The sequence below is a fragment of the Balaenoptera musculus genome, chromosome 20, assembly GCF_009873245.2.
Source record: "Balaenoptera musculus isolate JJ_BM4_2016_0621 chromosome 20, mBalMus1.pri.v3, whole genome shotgun sequence".
NCBI classification, from domain to species: Eukaryota; Metazoa; Chordata; class Mammalia; order Artiodactyla; family Balaenopteridae; genus Balaenoptera; species Balaenoptera musculus.
Genome location: NC_045804.1, coordinates 24,845,917 through 24,867,390, shown reverse-complemented (window position 1 = coordinate 24,867,390; position 21,474 = coordinate 24,845,917). Strand labels below are relative to the sequence as shown.

At 41.4% G+C, this 21,474-nt stretch overlaps 1 protein-coding gene across 2 annotated transcripts in view; it reads left to right on the top strand.

Annotated features, from left to right (window-relative positions):
- The first annotated feature begins 2,805 nt into the window (after positions 1–2,805).
- KAT7 (lysine acetyltransferase 7) overlaps positions 2,806–21,474 on the top strand; it is a 31,611-nt gene continuing 12,942 nt past the window's right edge. Inside the window, exons 1-7 of one of the 2 annotated variants that reach the window (XM_036836343.1) lie at positions 2,806–2,992; positions 5,467–5,614; positions 8,181–8,357; positions 9,545–9,784; positions 15,400–15,482; positions 18,448–18,537; positions 19,958–20,056. In XM_036836343.1, coding sequence (XP_036692238.1) covers positions 2,978–2,992; positions 5,467–5,614; positions 8,181–8,357; positions 9,545–9,784; positions 15,400–15,482; positions 18,448–18,537; positions 19,958–20,056 — 852 coding nt within the window. In that variant the 5' untranslated portion in view covers positions 2,806–2,977. The remainder of the gene's footprint in view (positions 2,993–5,466; positions 5,615–8,180; positions 8,358–9,544; positions 9,785–15,399; positions 15,483–18,447; positions 18,538–19,957; positions 20,057–21,474) is intronic. The other variant, XM_036836344.1, reaches the window with a different exon arrangement.

Here is a 21,474-nt window from a genome sequence, read left to right as displayed (position 1 = left end):
GCAGGAAGAGCAGTGGAGCTACCCATGTGAAGTCTGGCGGATGAGTATGGGCAGGGGGCAACTGGTAAAAGGCTTTGAAACGAACATCAGTTCCTGCTTTGAGCAATAACGGTATCATGATGAAAATAAAACTCAAAGTAAAGATTATGTTTGGTTCAGAAAAAGAAAGGAAGAGAGCAAAAAGCTTTTAGGATTTCCCCTTCCCCATTCTAAATATACCTAGCTAAAAAAAAAAAAAAGGGACTTCCCTGGTGGCGCAGTGGTTAAGAATCCACCTGCCAATGCAGGGGACACAGGTTCGATCCCTGGTCCAGGAAGATCCCACATGCCAGGGAGCAACTGAGCTCATGCGCCACAACTACTGAACTACTGAGCCCACGTGCTGCAACTACTGAAGCCCATGCACCTAGAGGCTGTGCTCTGCAACGAGAAGCCACCACAATGAGAAGCCCACGCACCGCAACTAAGACCCAATGCAGCCAAAAAAAAAAAAAGTATGTATATATATATATATATATATATATATATACACACACACACACACACACACCTAGCTGTTCGACTTTCATCTTCAGTACACACCTTTCTTACGATCATATTTCTACCTTCTTGGTGTCAGTTTTTTCATCTTTCTGCCAGAGGGTACACCTTCCCAGGACAAGAACCATGTCTAAAGGAAACTGTAAACTCTTTTAATGCTACCTGCAGTGTTTGAAAATTCAGTGTAAGGGATTAACTAATGTTTAACATCTGTAATGCTGGTGTTTGTATTTTGAATGGCTAAGTCAGGATTTTATTCTAAAACACTAATTTCTAGGGAGGGATACTTCACCATCTTTGAGTGCTATACATTCAGAGACTGTGAAACAGTAAACATATTCTGATTGACTAGCAAGAATTTACTGTACGTAGAGCATGGTCTGGGTACTATTTATTTATTTATTATTTTTGGATGCGTTGGGTCTTTGTTGCTGCGCGCGGGCTTTTCTCTAGTTGCAGGAAGCCGCGGCTACTCTTCGCTGCGGTGCGCAGGCTTCTCATTGCGGTGTCTTCTCTTGTTGTGGAGCACAGGCTCTAGGCGCACGGGTTTCAGTAGTTATGGCGCGTGGGCTCAGTACTTGTGGCTTGCGGGCTCTAGAGCACAGGCTCAGTAGTTGTGGCGCATGGGCTTAGTTGCTCTGCGGCATGTGGGATCTTCCCGGAACCCGGCTCGAACCTGTGTCCTCTGCACTGGCAGGTGGATTCTTAACCACTGTGCCACCAGGGAAGCCCAGCTCTGGGTAATATTAAGGATGGTATAAAAGAAATGAGATATGCTCTTAACATTAGAGCTCCTTACCAATAGTCGGGGAGCCACAACATCCAAGAGTAACCTCAGGAACACTCCAGTAAGTGCAAAATAACAGTAATAGTGTGAAATTAAACGCTTAAGTCCTGAGGGGATACAAAAGAAGAAGAAACAGGAGCCCTTTCTAAATAAGCTCTTATGTGCAATTCAACCTAAGTAAGTTATTCAAAGGTATTTATAGTAAACACTAAAAGCTAAACACTAAATACTAAAAGCTGCCTGTGTTAACACCATCCCAGGATATCTCCAAGGAGAGTACTAACCAAGGGTCTGGAACTTCAATTCTTCAGAGTCCTCTGTTCAGCACATTAATCAGATGTTTACCTTCTGCTGCTTTGTTCCTTAGCTCAGCTTCAGGGGGAAATCTCCATCTTACCTAGCCTCAGGTGAAACTGGGGTCCAGGATCCTAACTTAATGACTGAGCTGGCCTGGATTCCACCCCTGTGCTCTGGGCCAAGCCTTGGTCTTCTCAAGGCTTTTCTTCCAGCGAGGCTAAATCCTCAATGCCTGCTGTCCACTTCCCAGCCTTTTCTTATGATTCTTCTAGCCTTACATCTTCCACAACTTCTCCTTTCAAGGCGCTCTCACTATTATTTAAAAATCAACGCCTTTCTGAGCTCCAGCTTTACTAAAAATATTCCTTCCTCTTCCCCCTTCCCCCAACTCCTGGCTCAAGCATCTGCATTTCGAGAGGTCACTTGGGCTAACGGGTTCAATGCTTCTCCGGCTCTGGTATGGCGCACACAAACACCCACACTCTCACCCTGCGGGCCACCCAAGGCTCTCAAACCCATACAGAATGTGCTCACCACAGAACTAAATTGGCAGTTCTTTGGAGCTACAGCTTCTGGAGAATGGTTCTGTCTCCTTTCGCGAGTGAACGGATTAATTTACTTGCTGTTCGCTAAGGACAAGGACAATGTCTCCTCTACCAGACAAGAAACTTCCCGATGATAGACGCTACCCTTTCGTTCCTTTCACAAGCCCCCATTCTCACCACTCTGAGACACAGGATGGCTGTTAAAATATAGTTTCTTCCGCAAAATATCCCTTCCCAACTTTGAGTTTATGTCATAAACGGAAACGTCCTTTAGCCAATTCGGCGACGAAGGGGTTAAGCCTCAGCAACCTGATGGATTCTTGGGCTTTCCTTCCCCGACTTCTGTAAATTAAAACAACCGGGAAGGGAAATGTTGCCCAAGGTAAAGATGAGAACCGTTAACTTCAACTGTCGGGCTTCTGCCCCGAACAGGAATGGCTACCTACGCCTACAAAGGGTGCCATTCCCCTAACTAAACACTGCTCACCCCGGTTTCCACCATCGGTGTCACTTCCTGACCAAGTCCAAAATGGCGCTCAGTAGCCTCACCAGAGGAACGAACCTCCCAGCATCCTCTCTGACCCGTAACGTCAGGTGACGGGAACCCCAGCCGGAAGTAGAGGAAAAAGCGCCTCAGCCCGCGGCGCCTGCGCAGAAGGTTGTAGACGCTGTGAAGCAGGAGGCACTTGGGATCGTACGCAGGATTGGGACTGCTACAGAGGCCGCCACGGAGCCCGCCGGAGCCACCGTTCCTACTGCTGCTGCCGCCGCTGCCCGAATCGGAACCGTCGGGCCGCAGCCGCCGGCAATGCCGCGAAGGAAGGTGAGAGGAACGGGACAGGAGGGATGGCGGGTTTCTAAGGACAGTCTTTTGAGCAACGTGACGCAGTTGGCCACGCCTCACAGTGGTTGGTTTCCAACTTCCCGCTACCCCGAACCTAGCTCAGCAACCCTCTCTTCTGTCCATACCCAACAGAAAAATGTGGGCCCGATCCTGGCCTCGGCCTATGCTTGCAGCTATTCCCGCCCTCTGCTTGCCTGGCTCGGAGGCGTTCTTCTCGTTAATTGGTCGCTGAAACGTCTAGAAGCATATTGATTGGCCGGTGACACCGCCCATTTGGGCTCAACGGTCACCTCCCCGCGTGTGGGGGCGGTGTCTGGGCCCGGCCCCACCGCTCTCCGACTGGCGGTAGAGAACGATCCCTTTTCTTTTGATTGGCTGGGCTTGGCAGTCTGTCCTGTGGGGGCGCGGTTTAGCGGGGCCGCGATTGGGTGGCACGAATCCCCCTCCCTTCCGTCTGGAGATGCTCATAGGAGGAGAGGCGGGGTTTTGGAGCATCCTTCCTTTCCCCGCGGGGGACACAACAAAGCAGAGGACTGGGTGGTGGAGAACCAGCGCCCACTCCTAAGGGATCTCACTCTGGCCTTTTGCTCCTAAGCTGTAATTATTCCTTGTTTCCTTAGTTGGACAGAGCCTAGAAAATGCAGTTCGTAAAATCAGAAACTTTGTAGAATTAGATGGGACTTATGAGATCACCTAAGGACACTCCCATCCCTCTTTTCTCAGCTAAACAGAGGCTTATCGGAGTGCCCCAAGCTCCTCAATTAGGCAATGGCAGAGCCAGGACTACAGAACAAATCTAATTCAGTTCAACAAACGTTTATTGACTACTTGCTACGTGCTGGTTGCTGGGGATTCAGAAATTAATTAGACGTGATCTCTGGCTTAAGGAAATCAGAGTCTGATGGGGAAAACAGACATATAAATAACTGTAGAAGGATCTAGTAAATTCTCTACTTGGCAGTAATATACAAAGCTTAATGTCAGGGAAGTGGGAGAGCAATTAAGTCTGTTCTGGAATAAGATGGCAAGTAGATTGGTGAAAGCCAGAGAGAAGAACTGAGTTCCACGGTCAAGCCAGGAAGGGATGGTCAGAGATGATCAGAGATTCAGATATCTGGGTAATTGGACTAGATGACCTTTAAGATTCCCCTTTTATTCTATCAATTTTCTGTGACCCTCTCTGGGGCCTCCACTCATTATCTGGGCAGATTAGACTTGAAATATTTGGAAAGTTGGGTGGTATTCTTGTTCATTTCTGCAGAAATGTTTCTCTTCACAGAGACTTTCAAATATTTACACTTTTTAATGTCTCCTAGAATGACGTACATTGATAGGTGGTATTTATGTTAAGGCTCACCAAATGCAGGAATAGTACTGGTGCCTTGGAATAGGCCCACAGTCCCCTTTCTGCAATTCCCAAATACAAAGAGCTCTTGAAAATGTAAATTTTTTAGTAACTTATTTGGTGGCAAAACCTGTCCTAAACTGTCCTGAGTTTTCGTGTGTCTCATTTAGTGTGATTGTTTACATATTTTGCTGCAGAAAGGGTGTTATTTGCAGGATATATGCAAATTATTCCCTTTCCAAAAATCTAAAAAGTTATTAATTCTAAACACAGCCGGTCCTAAGGGTTTTGAATAAAGAATTGGGGACTTGTAATTTGAAACTTTGGTGTTTTCTTATTTTTTAGCAAATACATTTCTCTTTCTGGTTTAGTAAAAGGTATAGTGTTAACGCTCAGTTGATAAAAGTTATCTTTATGGTTAATCATGCCTCAGGAGGCTAACAATTGACAATTATTAATTGAAAAGATGATTTTTTAAAACCTTTTGTTTTTGCATACCTATGCATCTTCATGTGCAAGCCGCTCCCCCACCCCCCACCCCCCACCCCCCCGCCCCGTTCTTAAAGCACTTTTGCCATTCATGTGGAGAAACTTCAAAAGTAGATAAGAAAGAAGAATGTTACTCTTTTTCTCCTTAAGTTCTTTTGGGATCAGAGTTGTGGACCATGACATTTTGAATTAGTGTGTAGTTTTAAAAAATGTAATAGTTGTTCATGGAGACTTTGTACAAAAGCTACTCTGAATTTCAGTGGGGTCTAGTGCTAACATTTTTCTCATTACCCTGGACTTTCTGTAAGGACATGGTTATGTCAACCAGACTGTTTTGAGTAGAATACTTAACAGTTTGTGGTACTGACCTCCAGATGGACTTGTTTCAGAATTAACGATAATACAGTAAGAATTCTCTTTCTGTGTTTATTTAATAAGGGTGCATTATTTGTAGGTTGTTTCATTTAAATGCTCTAAATAAAGGAAAGTTGTCTGTGGAATCCTTTCTTAGGTTTGAACTTGGTGTTTTCAGTATCACAGTTCGTTTTTTTTTCCAGTGTTAATTCAAACCCACAGAGTAAATGTTTCTGTGCTAATGTTTGGATCTATGGTGTTACAGAGGAATGCAGGCAGTAGTTCAGATGGAACCGAAGATTCCGATTTTTCTACAGATCTCGAGCACACAGACAGTTCAGAGAGTGATGGCACATCCCGGCGATCTGCCCGAGTCACCCGCTCCTCAGCCCGACTAAGCCAGAGTTCCCAAGGTAAAAGGCGGCTTCCTTCTTCCTGACCACACCTCACAGCTGACTGGACATCACATTATGGTGCTAGTTACTGTGGAAACTGGTCCCATGTCTTGATGTTGATGACAGAATCTGGTAAAATGCAGAGTAAATGACTGCGAAGTATCAGGTTTTAAAAAATGGTTCTGTTGGGGGTACTGTCCAATTTGTAGACCCAAAGGAACTATGTCTGGTTTAATAGGTGTGTGACACATGTATGTCCTGAGTCATTTAATTTTTTATAGATTAGTTTCCCTATCAGTAAAATGAGAACGCTGTCTTTTCACTTTCGTTAGAATGGTTTAGGCCTAGGGGCTTAAAATAGTCTCTTGAACTTGTTATTATAGGAGGCCCAATGCTTTTAAAACCACGTTTAATTCTGTAATATAGTCAAGTACAGGTAATAAATATAAATAGTTGACCTAACTATCAATTGTAAATACCGAGAATTTTGCTTTGGTAGTAAAGAATAGAGAATCTTGGTGTCGGAAGGTTCTCTAGTGCAATTAGCTATCTGGGCTTAGATTTGGAGGGTACCCTTAAACCCTCTTGGCTCTGCTCTGGGATTCCCTGGGGAAGAAGGAAAGTTGTAATGAATACAGAAAGCTGATGATCAACAAGCGATAATAAATTAAGAGGGAAAAATTATATTTAGATTAATTATGCTTAGAGCGCTTAAACAGTGTTGATTTGGTTAGTGCTTTGTATAAGCATGTTGCAAAATGAGAGAAAAACATCTTTTTTCAAGCAAGAAAGTGGGAACATTCTCTCTCAGCAACTGTTCCTGTATTTATTTTTTTTTTTTTTAAATTTTATTTATTTATTTATTTATGGCTGTGTTGGGTCTTCGTTTCTGTGCGGGCTTTCTCTAGTTGTGGCAAGTGGGGGCCACTCTTCATCGCGGTGCACGGGCCTCTCACTATCGCTGTCTCTCTTGTTGCGGAGCACAGGCTCCAGACGCGCAGGCTCAGTAATTGTGGCTCACGGGCCTAGTTGCTCCATGGCATGTGGGATCTTCCCAGACCAGGGCTCGAACCCGTGTCCCCTGCATTGGCAGGCAGATTCTCAACCACTGCGCCACCAGGGAAGCCCCTTACTTTATTTTTGAATCTAATGTTTGAGCTGAAGTATAGATGTTGTCTCTTGATTTCTCAACTTTTAAGTTTTTATCTTTTGACATAATGGGAATATTGATAAATGGCTACTATAATTCAGGTACTATGCTATGTACTGGAATACCATAATACAAAAATCATACTTCTGCCCTCAAGGAGCTCACAGTTTAGTTCGGGATGTAAACTGGTATGGTAATGCATTGTGGAACGAGCTCTGAGAGAGGTTTTCATAGAGTACTGTGGAAGCCCAGATATGGAAATCTTATGGGATCTAGTAGGAATTTACAAGTTGAAAGATGGGAAAGTGTTATTATAGGAAGAGGGTACAGTATATGCAAAGGAATGGGCATAAGTGTTCTTAGAAAGTATAATTGGTCATGCCCTGGACACCTGAAAGTTGTAAATATTCAAAATAGCTAGGAATTACATGAGCTCTGGGTCTCTTTCTAGTTATACTTTATGACCACTGAGTCGCACAACTCCATGGGGCACTGTTCACAGTGTGGTCCATGTAAGATGACCTTCTCTAAAGCAAAATGTAGACTATCAATACATTGTGAATGGAGCCCCCTGGAGGTATGCAAACTGAAAACATAGCTATGTGCTAACTTTTACACAAGAGTTTGAGAATTTCAGTTTTCTTCTTTGAAGAATCTGTAAGATATACATTTTAGGATTTTTTGTTGATTAAAATATGCTTTAATTTTAGCTCTGAATTTCTTTTATTCCTTTTTTGAGTGTCATCAGAGTGGAGATGAGAAAAGGCTACTGGGTGCTTCAGAATAGATTTCTCTATCCAAAAGAATTTTAAAAGTTGTAGTCTTGCCTTGCCCTTTACGAGTCTAATATTATTTTGCTTCAGGGTATCAGATAGGGTAATCAGGAAGAAAAAAGAGATCCTTAAGGAAAGGAAATATTCGTATATTGATATACCTTTAGTAGTAGAGCATCTGTTTTCTGGTGGGTTAGAGTAAGGGAAGAAAGAGAGGACGTAGCTAATATTTATAAAGCACTAGATTTAGCTACCTAGGGATCGTGTTAGGTGCCTTACATGAATTATTCCACTTATTCTCACACAAAATGTATGAGGAATATGCTACTAGTTTTCCCCATTTTTTATAGACCAGGAAAGAGGCTTGGAGAGATTAACTTGCCCAAGATGCCACAGCTAGTTAGTATGATGAAGTGGAATTGAATCACGTTCAGTCTTGATTCCAGAGCCTAAACTATTAATTCCTTGCTGTATTGCATCTCTATACCTGATCTATTTTGCTTATATTTAGTTCAATAAAATGGATATTTTGAGGATTTGTTGGATTTTTTGAAATATGAAGAGGAGGGCCTACGTGCTAATAAGTCATACCGCTGGGAAATAAAACAGATTTCCTTCTTTTTTCTTTAATTGTTTTATTGTTTTGAAAAATCGGGATCAGATTCCAGTCCTGTTCGAAATTTGCAGCCTTTCGGCACTGAGGAGCCTGCTTATTCTACCAGGAGAGTGACGCGTAGTCAGCAGCAGCCCACCCCAGTGACTCCGAAAAAATACCCTCTTCGGCAGACTCGTTCATCTGGCTCAGAAACTGAGCAAGTGGTTGACTTTTCAGATAGAGGTGAGTGGGTGTGGTATGACTTGGACCCATTACAGAGAGGGTCTAGTCAGTTTCCTCTTAAGGGAGGCTTGGAGCCACTGCAGATAGATAGATGCCCAATACAAAATTCAGCTAGGTGAATGCTGTTTGTCTGATTCCTTTTTTGTGTCTTACTGAGGTCAAGTTTGGTACTCTAGTACTCTTGAGGTCCAGAGTAGCTGGAGTATATTTGATTGGACCTGCAGTAGGCAAAAGGGACTGGGAACCTCTTACCCACAGATGAAGAAGGCTTAAAGCAGATTTTCTTATAGCCATGCTATAAATAAATCTCTGAATTTCTGAAGAGGAGTGACCCATCAGTTATGGGGAATGGTAAGGTATTGAGGTTGTGATTCAGCAGCCCAAATCAGAGGCCTTAGACCAAAGGCTTTAGGCTTTTAGCCTGCCAACACCCCACGGCATGTGTAACTTCCCCAACCAGGGATGGAACCACCGGCCCCTGCAGTGGAAGCGCAGAGTCTTAACCACTAGACCACCAGGGAAGTCTGGTCAACAAAAAAGTTTTGTTGCCAGTATTTGAAAAAACAAAAGAGTTCATGTAAAAACCTGAGTTATTAGTTTCTTTTAAAAAATGGAAAGCTCTGGGAACATTAGGTGGCCATTCACCACAGTAATAATTGGCTGGAACTGAGTAGTAGTTGTCCCCTTGAGAGGGACAATCAGCTCTCAGTTTGGCCTTGCTCAGCCCCGGTAGGCATTTGGTTTGCAATCCCTGATTTAGAGTTAGTCAGGTCCGTTCACACTCTCACACCAAGTCTGTTCAGTGTCATCCAGAAAGAACTATTTTCATTTATCTTCCATCCTGTGTATCTCCCGGAAGGAGAGTGGGGTGGTAATGTTTTTTAAAGATTTATTCCCATCCAGTTTTGATTACCCATGATTTGGGGCTTGGGAGAAACACAGATAAGTAAAATGCATTAGGTAAACTCCAAATGGAATTTTAGTCAGGATTTAAAGTTGCAAAAGAGGAATGATGTTATTAGTTTCTCTTCATTTTCTATTCAGTTTTATGGCAGATAAGTGGCTAGAAGTTACTGGTTAAATCGTAGAAAGAGGATCTTGGAAAGCCCGTAAGCTCTTCTGAATATAATAACCCTCTAAATAAAATAAACCCCATTCATGAGTTCTACCAATTGCTTTTACTTTAGAAACTAAAAATACAGCTGATCATGATGAGTCTCCACCTCGAACGCCAACTGGAAACGCCCCTTCTTCTGAGTCTGATATAGACATCTCCAGCCCCAACGTTTCTCACGATGAGAGCATTGCCAAGGACATGTCCTTGAAGGACTCGGGCAGTGATCTCTCTCATCGCCCCAAGCGCCGCCGCTTCCATGAAAGCTACAATTTCAATATGAAGTGTCCTACACCAGGCTGTAACTCCCTAGGTAAGTGTGCCCAAGCCTCATGACACCCTGTGATATGTGGTTCTCTCTCCCTCTGGAATTAGGATCACCCAGAAATGTTTAGTGTTCCATTGCGACTTAGCTTCTTAGGCTCTTCAGTGATCATGCCTCAGAATAACTCTGAATTGCCCGCTTGAATAAAAGCATCTCTGGGACTTCCCTAGTGGCTCAGTGGTTAAGAATCCCCCCGCCATTGCAGGGGACACGGGTTGCAGCCCTGGTCCGGGAAGATCCCACATGCCGCGGAGCACCTAAGCCCGTGCGCCACAACTACTGAGCCTGCGCTCTAGAGCCTGCGAGCCGCAACTGCCGAAGCCTGCGTGCATAGAGCCCGTGCTCCGCCACAAGAGAAGCCATCGCAATGAGAAGCCTGCGAGCCGCAACTGCCGAAGCCTGCGTGCATAGAGCCCGTGCTCCGCCACAAGAGAAGCCATCGCAATGAGAAGCCCGCGCACCACAACGAAGAGTAACCCCCGCTCTCTGCATCTAGAGAAAGCCTGCGCGAAGCAATGAAGACCCAACGCAGCCAAAAAAAAAAAAGCATCTCTGCTTCTTGGACTCTTATCCATAGTAACAGATTTGGTTACAAGGAAATTAACTGTGATGGGCCATTCAGTTTATTGAGAGCTTTTCCCAGAGAAAAATTCTCTCATTTTTCCAGCGAAAACAAAACAGAAAACCAGTTATCTCTAAATATCTCATTGTGTGGTGCATAGTTCAAGCTTACTGAGGACTAATAGACTGTAAGTTAGTGGTGAATAATGGTTGTATGGCTATAGCTATTAAGGAAATGAGAGAAGCAGATTTTTTTTGGTCAAGAGGCTCTGAAGGTAAGGAGTACAGATGAGACCCTGGCCTTTTGTGACTTCTGTAGTTTTAGGTCTTGTGGCTTTGTGTGCTTTAGTAAGTATAAACTAGATAAGCATTTCTTCACAGATAGATGAATATTTCATTGTTTTCTTATGACTTATTTTTCCCCCTTACTGAGGGATTCTAGTAATGGTTTAAAAACCTTATTTGTGCTCCTTAAGTGAGATTAGGTGCAAATGTTGGGCTAAGCTTTTGTCTAGAGTTGAAAGGTGCTGATTGGAAGATAAGGGGCCTCTCTTTCTATCTACAAATTTAGCTTTGGGGGACTTCCCTGGTGGCGCAGTGGTTAAGAATCCGCCTGCCAATTCAGGGGACACGGGTTTGAGCCCTGGTCCGGGAAGATCCCACATGCCGCAGAGCACCTAAGCCTGTGCTCCACAAATACTGAGCCTGCACTCTAGAGCCTGCGAGCCACAACTGCAGAGCCCATGTGCCACAACTACTGAAGCCTGCATGCCTACAGCCCGTGCTCCGCAGCAAGAGAAGCCGCCGCAATGAGAAGCACACACACCGCAACGAAGACCCAACACAGCCAAAAATAAATAAATTAAAAAAAAAAAATTTAGCCTTTGAATGTGGCCACCAGGTTCAGAAAAAAAGTAGAACGGAGTAAGTTGCTGCTTTGCAGACCACCAGTACATTTTCCCTAGTATTTTATTTATTTGGATCCTTTCCTGTTCTTAGCAGCAGTTTCTTAGGTAATTTCAAGCCATCAAAATGCATAAATAAAGCAAAAGTTCCCGTGAACACTATACCAGTTGTTACTCAAGGTAGTTGTTTCAGGCCTAAATCAATTTCCTTGAGATAAATAATGAAAAACTAAGAATAGACAGTATATAAACACTAGTACAAGATATAGCTAATGTGCTTTCAGATGGTAAGAGGATCTCGTTGCCACGCAGCAGAAGAAGGAATTTTCCTCAGCTCTGCTTGTTGCTATCCACGCATCCTTAGATTGTTACTTTTATTTTATGTACTATGTGTAATCAGTCATTCAATACTTATTGACTGTTTTAAATTCTGGGGGTGGAGTTGTGAGCGTGTCAAATTCCCTATACTCATGTAGCTTATAGTCTAACTGGGGAAGGCAAAACAGATGTGTAATACATCAGCTGGAGATGTGTGCTGTGAAGGGTAGGATACCGCACATACACACAAGCGTGTGTGAGTTGGGAAAGCCACTCTGATACGCTGATATTTGAGCAGAAACCTGAGATAAGTGAGAGAGTGAACCATTTGAGTATCTGGGGGATAAGCATTATGGGTAGAGGGAACAGCAAGTGCACAGGGTCTGGGGCAGGAGAATGCTTAACCACTTTGAGGAGTATTTTTTTTTGGTGAGGTGGGGGGTGCTGCGCTGTGCAGCATGCAGGGTCTTAGTTTCCTGACCAGGGATCAACCCGTGCCCTCTGCACTGGGAGCACGGAGTCTTAACCACTGGACCGCCAGGGACGTCCCTTTGAGGAATACTTTAGGGGCCAGTATGCCTGGAGCAGATAGACCAGAATGGGGAGGAGGAGACAGACCAGAATGAGGTTAGAGTGGGGGACTGATTCTGTGTTATTTATGCCCTGGACTCAGCACCCTTAATGTGGTAGACCAGAGGGTAAATATAAATCTGCTGCATCACAGGAAAGGTTACTTTGACTTTTGGTTTTAATGTATTGGCAAAGTTTGAAAAGTATGAACCTGAGCTTCCAAAATTATTCTGGATCCTGTTCCACTCTTCATCTTAGGCAAAACAGTGTCAATTTTTTTTTTTTTGGTAATTTTGATATGAAAGTAGGATGTGCTTTTGAAAAATTAAAACCCTACAGGAGGTCTTGAGTGCTAAGTAAAAGTTCTCCTTCACTCATATCCCCAGAACCATGCCCTAGATATAAAACTACTATTGGTAGTTTTTTATGAATGCTGATAAGTTTCTATACATATATAGCACACGTGTATATGTACATGTATTTCTTTTTTTGTTATTTATAAAAAGGAAAATATACAGTGGTTTGACATCTTAGATATTTTACTTATTGGCACTCACAGGTCCATCTGTTTAAAGGATATAGAGAATTCCATTATGTTGAAAGTTCAGAAATTATTTAAATTGCCCTGTATTGATTGACATTTATATTGTTTCTCATATTTTAACTTTTTTTTCTTAAAGCTATTTTGAACAGTACTGTAATTGATAGCCTTGTATGTATGTATTTTGGTGTCTTTCTAGAAAATCTGTTGGATAAATTCATAGCAGTGGAATTGCTAGGTCAACAGAACAGCTACCATTTTTAAACTTTTAATATAGACATATTGGTTGTAGTTTACATATTATAAAATAAAACAAACTTGAGTAATTTATTCAGAAGTTATAGATGCGTAGTATCTAAAAAGCTTGCTATAGCAGTGATACTTTACATTTTGTACATAGTGTTTGATCAGTGAGGGTAGTTTTTTGTGTCTAAGATAAATGTGTGGATCTCTAAGATTACGTTTTAAATAATATAGTCCTGGAGAAATGGCAGCCTGCCTATCATATATTAACTCCCCTCTCCCCCAGTACTTGGACTGTTTTTACCCTTTACTTATTTATTTTTTGGTTGCGCTGCAAGGCTTGTGGGATCTTAGTTCTGCGACCAGAGATCAAACCCAGGCCCTTGGCAGTGAGAGCATGGAGCCCTGACCACTGGGCCACCAGGGATTCCCTGTTTTTACCCATTAAAGCTTACTCTGTAAATCTTGTATAATTTTTAAATCCCTTTTAAATGTCTCCTTTACCCCAAGAAAGATAAAGGTTTTTGTAGATTTGCAATTTAGCTTAGCTAATTTATCTTTTTATCTAATTAGCCTTGGCTCACCATCCCTCTCAATCTTAGGTGTTTGATAAACCTTTTGATTGAAGGGACATATAAAAATGAAATAATCAGTTCTCTGTGTATTTTCACAAACCACATGAGAAATAGAAAAATGAAGAGATACCCCTTTAGATAAAATGAGCTTTCTGTATTGTTTTTCCTAATATCTTCATCTTCCCTTCTTAAGAGGGCCTTGTGCAAACTGCCTGTTTAAAAGTTTGATTATGTATTTTATAAATAAATGAATGAATGAATAATATAAAAGTTTGATTATAGAAGAAGGCTAAATCTTTAAACAAAACCAGCCACCCCTCCAAAAGAATGAATATATTTAATCTGGTCCAAAATTATCAAGGTATGTTTCCTTATATGATAGAAAAGGCCACTTCCTTCTCCATTTTACATAAGTTTCTTTTGATTTTTGAAAGAAGTTCAGGGGCTTCCCTGGTGGTGCAGTGGTTGAGAATCTGCCTGCCATTGCAGGGGACACGGGTTCGAGCCCTGGTCCAGGAAGATCCCACATGCCGTGGAGCAACTAAGCCCGTGCGCCACATCTACTGAGCCTGTGCTCTAGAGCCCGCAAGTCACAACTACTGAGCCTGTGTGCCGCAACTGTTGAAGCCCGCACACCTAGAGCCTGTGCTCCACAACAAGAGAAGCCCCCCGCAATGAGAAGCCCGTGCACCGCAACGAAGAGTAGCCCCCACTTGCCACAACTAGAGAAAGCCCGTGTGCAGCAATGAAGACCCAGTGCAGCCGAAAATAAATAAATAAATAAATTTATTTTTAAAAAAGGACTTCCCTGATGGCACAGTGGTTAAGAATCCACCTGCCAATGCAGGGGACACAGGTTCGAGCCCTGGTCCGGGAGTATCCCATATGCCGCGGAGCATCTAAGCCCGTGTGCCACAACTACTGAGCCTGCGCTCTAGAGCCTGAGAGCCACAGCTACTGAGCCCACATGCCACAACTACTGAAGCCCGCGTACCTAGAGCCCATTTTCCACAGAAGAGAAGCCACCGCAATGAGAAGCCCGTGCACTGCGATGAAGAGCAGCTCCTGCTCGCTGCAAGCAGAGAAAGCCCGCGCACAGCAATGAAGACCCAACACAGCCAAAAAAAAAAAAAGTTCAATTCAGATTGGATAACGTTGCGTAACAGAAAGGAAAGTACTTACTATACATATGACTTGATCAATTTAGCATAGGAAAGTTAAATTCCACCAAAAGAAAATATTCTTGCTTGTAACTTTGTGCCTTTTATTTTTATTTATTTATTTAAATTTGTTTATTTATTTTTGGCTGCATTGGGTCTTCGTTGCTGCGCACGGGCTTTCTCTAGTTGCGGTGAGCAGGGGCTACTCTTCGTTGTGGTATGCGAGCTTCTCATTGCAGTGGCTTCTCGTTGCGGAGCACAGGCTCTAGGTGCGCGGGCTTCAGTAGTTGTGGCACACGGGCTCAGTTGCTCTGCAGCATGTGGGATCTTCCCAGACCAGGGCTCAAACCCACGTCCTCTGCATTGGCAGGCGGATTCTTAACCACTGCGCCACCAGGGAAGCCCAACTTTGTGCCTTTTAAATAAGTTTATGGGCTTAATGACATTTTGGAATTTGAGAAATAATTATCAGAAAAGAAGGAACTATAATTTATACTGAATATATGCAAATGTGTTCAAAGATGCTAGGTCCAACCTGTGGAAGAAAAGAATTTATTGTGGGTGCAAGTTATGACCCTAACAGTACTTACCTTTGATGGATTTAATCTGTAATCAGACATGTACGTGATAAAATGATACCGTAAAAAAAGGTAGAGGAAGGTAGAGAAAAATATGACTTTACAAGCTTAAATCTTTCATCTTGAGATTAAGTTTTTTCCTCCTTTAACAGGACACCTTACAGGAAAACACGAGAGACATTTCTCTATATCAGGATGCCCTCTTTATCATAACCTCTCAGCTGATGAATGCAAGGTAATTGTATTGTCATTTATTCAACATATACTTATTGAGTGCTTACCATTTGCCAGGCACTTTGCTAAACAGTAGGGATACAGTGTGAACAAAATGGGCAAGGTCCATGTTCTTACATTCTAGTGGAGGAAACATTATAAAAAACAACTGTGTTTTAAAAAAAAACAACGGACAAATGAATTATTCTATGTAATGAGTGTTTTGAGAGAAATTAACAATGAGATTATCTATGGAATATTTGGAACATCATCCTCTAAGTGCTTTGATATTTTCTGTTGAAAATTATCTTCAAAGATTGCTAGGGACCTTTTCCATAAGGAATAATTTGCATAAATATGTGATCTCAATATTTATGCATTAGTTTCTCTTCTTATAAATCTGTGAGGACATTTTGCTTTTTAAAAGTTTTTCAAAATTCTTTTCCTCTTTCTTTGTCTGTTTCTGTGGAATACTTTTCGTTTTGTTACTCTCAGTCACACCTACTCTTGGCTAATTCTTGTCTTACATTCTTGAAAAATATAGTTCTAAATAAGCTTTGGGATTTGGAATAATGGATTTAGGAGTAGAGCCTAAGATCCTGTTTTGTATGTTTCTGTATGGGTTGTTGCTACCAAGGAGGAACCAAGAAACTAATTACGGGCAAGCAGGAGTTGAAAATATTACTAATTAAATGCATTGCTCAGGTAGTATTTGGGCAGGTTACCCAAGTTGGTTAGACCAAAGTATTAATTGTTGTTTTTGTGGTTGTTATTTTGCTAAGAAGGCCAGGATAACAGGTTTATTCCTGTTTGGGCCAGTTTCCTCCTGAGAAAAATGAGATTCCCCAGGTAACATTAATTCTCCCTGATTCAGGAATGTGTTCTCTTATTTACAAGTAGACCACAGGAGGGAAAGTTTCATTCTGTGTTGTGTTTAGTCTTTCAGCAAAGTAGCATACTTTCAATGCTTACGTGGATTTTGAGGTTGTGGATACTTACTCTGATCTTCCTTCATCCCAAATCTCTCACATAAGCAAGGCCGTTTCTTCTGCTCTCTGTAGAAGTGGTAGGTCTTCCCATTATCTTCCCATCAGTGTGAGACCAGAGCAAAACAGGAGCAGCTCTTCCAACATCTGCATCAGAAGCTGACAAGGCATTAGATGCTTCTTTCTCTGAAAATAACTGTGATCTCTGGTTTTTGAGACTTGTCCGTTACCACTTGTCTTTAAATATAACGATCTGATACTATGGATGGTTTTACATAAAAGTCTTCTTAAGGTATAACTTTTTAAATTGTTGGCTAATAGCAGTATGAACATGTTGCCTTAAGCAATTTATTTTTTAAAAAAGAAAAAGAAAATTTTCAGTGTGGGGAAGAAAATTCTGAAAAAAGGAACGCATTTCTTCAACTTTCCTCTTTTGTGCTCTTTTTTACAAGGGGAATCAGGCTCAGCATAATCCGTCTTTACTACTGGACCATGTGCTTGTGAGGATCAGGAGAATTTCTGAAAGATACATGTTTTTATTACATTTAGAATCCCAAATGGAAAGATTAGGCTAATTCCTCACATTTACTAAAAACCCCAGAGTTTTTAAAGTACTTGCATGTACAGAATTACTCTGAGTTTTCCAGTAAATGATTGCAATCAGTGATATTACCATTTTTATTCAGTCAAAAGACTGAATTCAATGAGTTTACATTTTCATGGAGGAAGGCAAAATCAACATATAAAATTAGTAAGCAATTAAGAATTTCGTGTAGTGGTAATGTTCTGAGAAATGAAATGGGAAACAGAGAGTGACTGTTTTGGGGGTGACAGGGTATGGCACTGCTTTTGCTTGGGCTGTGGAGAAAGACATTTTATCTGAGTCATGGGTGACGGCAAAGAGGCAGTTAGTTGTGTCTAGGTCCTGAGTAGAAGGATGGGCAAACACAAAGGCCGTGAGACAGGGATAAATGGTTGCATTTGAAGGGTGGAAAGTAGGCCAGTGTGGCTGGAATGTGATGGGAAATGAAGAAGCAGGATCCATATCATGAAGGACCTGTAGGCCTTGGCAAAAGGAGCATGCTTTTGTTCTGACGGCCGTGGGAGGCATTCGGAGGGCTTTAACAGAGGCGTGGTGTAATACCATAAACACTTTAAAAATCACAGCTTGCTGGTATGTGGAGAGTGGACTGGAGGGAGCAGGAGGTGACACAGGGTAGACAGGCTGTGTCTGAGGCTTAGGCAGTAGATGGTGGCCTGGTCTAGTGTCATTGTCAGTGGAGATGGTCAGAATTGGTTGGACTCAGGATATGTTTTGGAGGGGGGCAGCCTGACAGAGTTGCTGATGAATTCATTGTGAGGTGGGAGAGAAAGAGAACAATCAAGCATGACGTTCACGTTTTTGACCTGATCAGTTGTTTAGAAAGTGTTGCTATTTATTGCTACAGGGAAGATTTGGGGTGGAGCAGATTTGTGGGAGAGTGTCAGTCACTCTGTTTTGACCATGCTGAGTTTTAGTGTTGATGTAGCATAGGGAGTTGGACATGAGTCCTCACTGCCCAGAAGATGAATCTGAGACTTGGAGAGCTAATGTGATTTGTCTAAGGTCATAACTACAGAGTTAAGTTTCTCTGTAGACTTGATCCCAAGTATCTAACCTTTTCTTTGTACTTCTTTACTCTGTTCTTGCACTTCCTCACACATACTGTTGCACAATGGAAAGAGTACAGAGGCTCAGAGTCATCAGACTTACTTAAAATCTTAGCTTTACCACCACCTAGCTGTAATTATTTCACTTCTCTGATTCTCGGATAATGGCTGAGAAAACAGAATGTGAAGCTTGCCTTATCTATTTCTTATAGAGATTGTGATAATAAATGTGAAGACCCTTTGAAAGTAAAAGTACAGTGTAAATTCAAGGGATTACTGTTGTATTCTTGCACTTTAAGTAAACATAGTCTTAGAGGCAGGTGGATTGATTGACGTTGTTGATGGTTGCAGGTGAGAGCACAGAGCCGGGATAAGCAGATAGAAGAAAGGATGCTGTCCCACAGGCAAGATGACAACAACAGGCATGCAACCAGGCACCAGGTACGGGCCTTGTTAAAGCTCTGGCCATTTACAGTTTGAGAGCCAAGTCTTGGATCTCCTCTGCCCTGTAATGGTCTTTAGGTATATCCATGCCTCGTTTTCTATGCTGTGTCTGGATAACGGGTCTTCCAGTCATAAACTTAGAATCGTACTTTTTCCAAATAGTGAATTTTCAAGAAAAAAACTTCTACCTCATAAAAGAAGGAATCATGCTACCTAGAATAATAATAATAATGGTAATAATAATATTAGTAATAATAGGTAATCTTGATTATTTGAAAGATTATACTTGCTGCTCTATTTCCTTATTTGCATCCACTTTCTAACCCATTATAATTTACTTTCAGGCCCCTCTGCTCTGGTGGTATGTTTCCAATGTCACCAGTGACTTCCTTAGCATTTGACGCTTGTTGTTTATGTCAGTTTTCTTCTACTTCTCTTTTCTGTTGGATTCCAAGATGGTGCTTCGCTCTAATCTTTCTGCCTCTCTGAACATTCATGCCCATTGATTACATTTAATTCCTTGTTCCCCGCTGAATGCCTTTGGTCTTTCTCTTGCTGTTTTTCTCCCTAGAACTCTATACTTATACCAAGAAGAGATTGTGTTTCTCCTTCAAGGCCTTGTGCAACTCTTAGCTGTTGTAGGAATTCTTCCCAAATCTTCTACCATTAATGAATTTCTTCCGCATGTATTCCTATTTGCAGTGTTCTCAGATTGTTAGTTTAGCCTTTGGCACATATTATATACCCATAGCTCATCATATGGATGTCTGTTTCTGTGGTTAGATTATAAGTGGATAGCAGAGGAGGCATGGTGATGAGGGAGAAGTTTGACTTTGGAGCCAAACAGATCTGGATTTGAATACGGCGATTGTGTTACTCTAGCTGTGTGGTCTTGGGCAGGTCAGCTAACCTCCCTAAACTTTATTTCCTTGAATAATACCTACCTGGCAGTGTAGTCAGCTAAATTATGCATGTAAAGTACCTGTTCCCAGTGCTTGGCAGGTGAAAGCACTCTACACTTGTCTTCATTGTCTATCTTGGATTCTAAATCAGTTTTTAAATTTTTATTCATTCTCGTATCAGTACTTGGAAAACTGTAAGCATTCAATAAATGCCTATTGAATTGAAATGATCTTTTATTCCTGTTGCTTCCATCCTTAGTTTATATTCTGTTTGGATTAATATTAAAATATTATACATTTCCTGAGCTCGTATTAACTGACAGGGTAGTGTTCTAGGTGATGAGGGAACCCCATTTGGAGTTTTAAAATTACCACAGTATTCACAGGGTGCCCGTAACGCATCTGGCGTCCCCCCCCGCCCCCCCAACCCCGTCTTTGGTGTATGTTACTTTCATTTAGAAACTTAATTACATAATGAGTTTTCTAGCTAACCTCAATTTTCTCCTTCTTTTTAGGCACCAACAGAGAGGCAGTTGCGATATAAGGAAAAGGTTGCTGAACTCAGGAAGAAAAGAAATTCTGGGCTGAGCAAAGAACAGAAAGAGAAATATATGGTGAGAAAAAGTTAAATATTTAATTACCATGAACTCTTGCTATCACATTTGATTCCTTTTGGTTACTGAGATTCTGCTTTTCACATTTGCCATTTGGTGTGCTCTGTAAGTAACAGGACTCTTCGCTGGCAGTTAGAATTCACTATATATACTTCCCCAATACGAGTGGAACTGGGAGTCCTCGAAAAACAAAATACTGTTAGAATTTAGATGAAAAAAAATTGAATCCTTTTAGTTTGTAAACCTCACTTTAGGTTTAAAGGGTTAAATTTACCCGCTCGAACAAATTTCATGATGTTGGAGATGTCTGTGTAAGGAAGAATATTCAAGCTAAGCAGCAGTGCATTTCCTTTAATGGAAGAATAGAATACCTACATGATAAAAGGCATTAATTGGGTGATACATTGTATAATAGGTCTTTTTGTAGTATTTTAATTTATTTTTCTAGTTTTAAAAGTAGTGCACGTTTGTAATAAAAAATATAGAACAATTAAGGAAAGTATTCAGAAATAAACACTAATCCTATTACGTAAAAATAACCACAGCTAGCATTTTGGGATATAACTTTCTAGCTTTTTACAATGCCTTATTTACATAGTTTGGATATTACTATAAGTACAGCTTTTAATTCTGTGTTTTCATTTACCTATCTTAAGCTGATTTCCCCATTTTATTAAAAATTCTTCCAAAAATTTTTTGCACAAAATATTAATTTTTAAGTAAAGATTTATTATAAATATCTTCATAGCGTTTACTTTGAAAATACCAACTATAGGAAAGAAAAATTTTAAAAAAAAATCACCCTCCCAGATATAAACCACTGTTAACGTTTTGGCATCTTCTTCTGATGTGTATTTTTATTTTTCCATGGAGTTGGACTCTTTGTTTCTTTAGTCATTAGAATAGATTATTAAAAGTATGGTTTGTGAATACTTAGCATGGCTTCATTAAGACAGAAATATGCCCAACTATGTATTTGCCTTTGTGGTAGTCATCACTGTCTTAAAAATGATACCCTTATGAGTAAATGGAGATGGTCCAGTTTGAGATGTGTGGAGGCTGTGGGGTGAGTTTGTAGCTAAACACCTGCTCCAGACTGTGCTGGGTTTGTAGAGAGAGGGAAGGCTCTAGAAGTGGGCTGTTGGGGGGAAGTTGTATGCTTTCCCTCTGTCTTGTTCAGTTTTTTTATCTACAAGTTGGGTAGAGGTGTAATAATACGATAATACCCATTTATTGAGTGCTTATGTGCTAGGTAGGCACTGTGGTTATGTTGCTCCCATAATCTTTGTTACAAAGATGGATGGTATTTCACCTGTTTTATAGATGGGAAACTGAGATTTAGAGAGGTAATTTTCCCAGAATCATACAGGTAGAGAGAGTGTCTGAAGTAAAAGCTGAAATTTACCTTACATTTGCTT